Source organism: Equus caballus, chromosome 5, assembly GCF_041296265.1.
Source record: "Equus caballus isolate H_3958 breed thoroughbred chromosome 5, TB-T2T, whole genome shotgun sequence".
Taxonomy (NCBI): domain Eukaryota; kingdom Metazoa; phylum Chordata; class Mammalia; order Perissodactyla; family Equidae; genus Equus; species Equus caballus.
This window is the reverse complement of record NC_091688.1, coordinates 36,673,095-36,677,240: the sequence shown is the minus strand read 5'-3', so window position 1 is coordinate 36,677,240 and position 4,146 is coordinate 36,673,095. Positions and strand designations below refer to the sequence as shown.

The window sequence follows — 4,146 nt, the reverse complement described above, 5'->3', positions numbered from 1 at the left end:
ATCGTCTTAAATTGAGGTAAGGGGCCAGCCTTTATACCCTGAAATAGACAAGTCATTGGAAGCAATCTGTCCCTGGTGATTGGGTGTGACTTTGGAGGAGGCCTCTCTTTAGGAAGGGCAATTCCTGAAGAGGGACTCAACTGAGACCTGTCAGCCCAGGACACTCCCAGCAGCTGGGGGAATGAACGTGTGGGTCTTGAAGGGGCACAAGCTGGGTAGTGTGCCACAGCATCCACTAAACACAACTTGGCATGGAAGAGAATGTGCCACTGGTCATCAGAGCTTTACCTAACAGCTTTATCAGCAGAACTACTAAGCAAAAATTTTTTTATAATTATTTTTGGCTATCCTCACAGAAGTGAACTGACTTTATCATTTCTAGAAGTCTTGACACAAAGGCAAAGATATCTTTTATCTCTGGTCAGACTTCACACACCAGTGTATTTTGCAAAGCAGAACATGTTAACTTGATTTAGAAGATTAGTTAATTTCCACTGACTTCTGCCCTCCTCAGCACTCAGCTGACTTCATGACACTCTCACAAGTGGTATCTTGTCTCTGCAGGGTCACCCCATGGGATCAGCTGGACTGGAATCCTGCAGGAGCTGTGTTTGAAACTCAGGTTATGCTTGTTCCTCAGTATAGAAGGCCAGAGTGGAGTGGAAGGATGAGGGACAGAGTACCTCCCCCGCACCAGAGCAAATGCTTTCATCTTCTGTGACGCTCACACATGAAATGCTGTTTTTAACTCAGATTCTAAGTTGGGAGTATCTAAGAAAAAATTTCTGAAGATTAGCCTCTGCAGGCTTAGGAGATTACTGGAAAAATTTTTATTTGAGTCAAGCTTCTGACTTCTGTTCATTAATAAATATTTTCGGAAGTTATACTTAAAGTGCTTACATTTATAACACTATTTCAAAAAGTTCAAGTCTACCCTGAAAAAGGAACCATACTTTTGTTTGGTTCCTTCTAATCTCAATCTTCTTTCACTCTTGTGTTGGAAGTGTGAAAAGTGTTGAACTTTTCAGCATATTCTCCTTTACAATTGGAGTTTTCTCACTGAGGCATCTCGGGACTATGGACAACTAACCTCTGGGTTCTCGGTAGCTGATGATTTCATGCTTTCCCACGTTTGCATTCCTCATTCCCAGGAATGATCAGTTAGGGCAGTTCTACTCCTTGGAAAGTGTGTATCCAACCTTTTGAAGATTCCTCAGACTGTGATGGGATATTAGCAAGTGGCAAAAACAGATTACAAGAACGCTTTCAATGTCCACAGAAAAGGATATGCATGTGTGTCTCCTCACTTACTTGTTAAAAAGTAACCTATACCCTTAACAAAAACAAGTCTTTCTGAGGTGGTTTCCAAACCTTCAACTCTCTGAGATGAGTCTGTCCTGTTCATTAGCAGTTTAGACCCTGCTGGATTTTGTGTCTTAATGGAGTTGTATAATTCAATATATCCTGAGGGTATGTGTAGCTGTGTGCATGTGTGTGACAGAACATGGATATGAGTGATCCAGGCAGGTAAATCTTTCCCTTATGTTTGTAAGTGTATGCCAAGTCGTTTTCTGTCCTCTCTGAAGGAGGGCATAGAGAACCATGACTGGCTCATATGGAAGCCTCTAATGTTAGCACCCAATTCAATATAGTCTATTCTTGTTGATCCCATACTTAAAGGCATTATTGGAACAGAATTAAAATTAATACACATTTATAAAATCAAAGAAAAGTCCTTCAATAACGTTTCCTCATTAAGAGGAGAGAGGCTTTTGTCCCATGGCTTTGTACAGAGCATCTTTGACCTCCTTGTTTCTCAGGCTGTACACAAGGGGGTTCAGCAGGGGAGTGATGACAGTGTAGGTCACTGAGATGAGTCTGTCCTGCCCCAGGGAACTCTGGGACTTAGGCTTGAGATAGATGATAGAGGCACAGCCATAGTGGATGATGACCACTGTGAGGTGGGAGGCACAGGTGGCAAAGGCCTTCTTTCGACCCTCAGTTGAAGCAATCTTAAGGATGGTGGAGATGATGAGGACATAGGAGATGAAGACTAGGCCCATGGGTAGAACAAGGACACAGACACTGACAACAAAGTTGATGATCTCATTGACAGTTGTGTCTGTGCAGGCCAGCTTCAGCAGGGGTCTCACGTCACAGAAGAAGTGAGAGATTACAAAGTCATCACAAAAGGGCAGGCCAAATACAGATGTGACCTGGACAATGGCCATGCACAGGCCAATTCCCAGAGAACCAGATGCCAACTGGACACAGGCCTCTTTACCCATGATCATTGAATACTGTAGGGGTTTGCAGATGGCCACATAGCGATCAAATCCCATGGCAGTGAGCAGGAAGCAGTTGTTGATACCAAAGGTGAGATAGAAGAAGAGCTGAGTGGCACAGCCTTGGATAGCAATGGGCTGGTAAGGATTCAGGAGGCCATAAAGCATATGGGGAATGATGGCCACAGTGTAGCAGGTCTCAGAGATGGACAGCATGCTCAGGAAAAAGTACATGGGAGTATGGAGGTGATGATCCAGGCGAATAATAGTCACAATGATGACATTGCCAGAGAGAGTCAGCAGGTACAAAATTAGAAAGACAACAAAGAAGACAAGCCTGGGTTGCCACCCAAAGCTAGAGAAACCTTCAAAGAGGAACTCAGTCACAGCTGTGGAATTTGGCTTTAGCATTGAGGGATGTCTAGGTCTGAAAGAGCTAGGCAAAGGAAAGAAAGGTGTGATGAGTCAACCACGAAAGAGTAGACTGGATGAAAGCCTTCAGTAAAGGGTGTGTCCATCCTCTGAGCAATGCTCTAGACCTTGAGGGCCATCAGTGTTCAGCTATTGGCCAGTTGCTCAGAGTCATCACCTTTACTACTCTCTTCTTTGGTGATACAGAGGTGTTACTCCAGGACCCTGGGATTCAGGGCAAGGATAGATCTGAGAGGGAAAGTAGTGACAAATTAAAAGACAAATTTGTGGAAATAATTACCCAGCCATTGAAGAGGTGAGTCCAGGTCAAGGAAGAAGCCCAGCCCTATATTTTCTCTTCAAATATTCTTGAAATAGCTCCCTAAGGATCCAATGAGGAATAGTGACCTAGGTGAAAGATAAAAGATATCTGAGGTTGATATCCTTTCAACACTATCAGAATGTACCGTCAATAGCAAATGCCCATGAGGGTCCTAGAGTGACTTCTTCTCCTCAGAACCCTAGGTCCTAGGTTTCACTTCCCCAAGCCCTGTACCTAAAATCCACTGTGATCACGAAAGACTAGAAAAGAGAGCACTTCTACTAGATATTCCTCCTGGAAACCCTGCACCACATATCCTCTAAGATCATGAAAAATGGTTTGAAAAGGCACTGCATGTATTTAGCTTATCTCCTTGAATTCTAGCCAAAGGCAGAAACGAGGGTGGAATAAATCTGAGGCTATCCTTTCAAGTAGGGAATGGATTTTCCTAGAGAGAGAGCAAAGAGAAAATTCACTTAATCAGAGAGGGACCAGACGTTCTGTTTGTTACTTTTGCATATTCCAAGTTGTGTTGGGGGATAGAAAGGAGCTTATCCCACATGAGCTTAGAATTAAAGACTGTCCTGGGGCAGATTGAACCCACACCTTAAACTCATATCTACTCCTGATAAACCCACCATGTTTAACCATTACCTCCATTCAGAAAGCTGAGAATCATCCCACATATTTCCCTTCCCTTTTCCATCCTGAAAACTCTCCTCTGTGTCCCCTCCTTTCCATGCTTTCTACCAACACCAACTTCTCACCACCATCATCATTCTCTATGATGACTGCAATGGTCTCCTAACTAATCTCCCTCATTTGAGTTGACCTTAGTTCAAGTCCAATTCTTCCTCCTGAATGTTGTCACAAAATTCTTTTAAAAAATCTGCTAATGGATCTCTCGCATAAAGTCCTTCAGTAGCACCTCCAAATTTTAAGCATAATATTTAAACTCACTTGTAAACTGAGTATATTAATACTCCATAGAGTTACTAAGAGTATTAAATAGGTTAATGCATTTGAAGAGTTTGACATGGCACTTGACACACAGGAAGCCCTTAATAAACAGTAGTTTTATCAGTAGTTTTTCTTTTGTATTTTCCAAAATGAGCCAGTTTAAATTTC

General features: G+C 42.7%; 1 protein-coding gene across 1 annotated transcript; it reads right to left on the bottom strand.

The window, feature by feature from the left end:
- Positions 1–1,754: 1,754 nt before the first annotated feature.
- OR10J3 (olfactory receptor family 10 subfamily J member 3) lies at positions 1,755–2,696 on the bottom strand. The gene has a single exon (NM_001391005.1). The coding sequence runs from the start codon at positions 2,694–2,696 to the stop codon at positions 1,755–1,757; it is 942 nt and encodes a 313-aa protein (NP_001377934.1).
- Between the last annotated feature and the right edge of the window lie 1,450 nt (positions 2,697–4,146).

Excerpts from the sequence above, each read along its gene's own strand:
- OR10J3 (NM_001391005.1), bottom strand. The coding sequence starts at position 2,696 with ATGCTAAAGCCAAATTCCACAGCTGTGACTGAGTTCCTCTTTGAAGGT.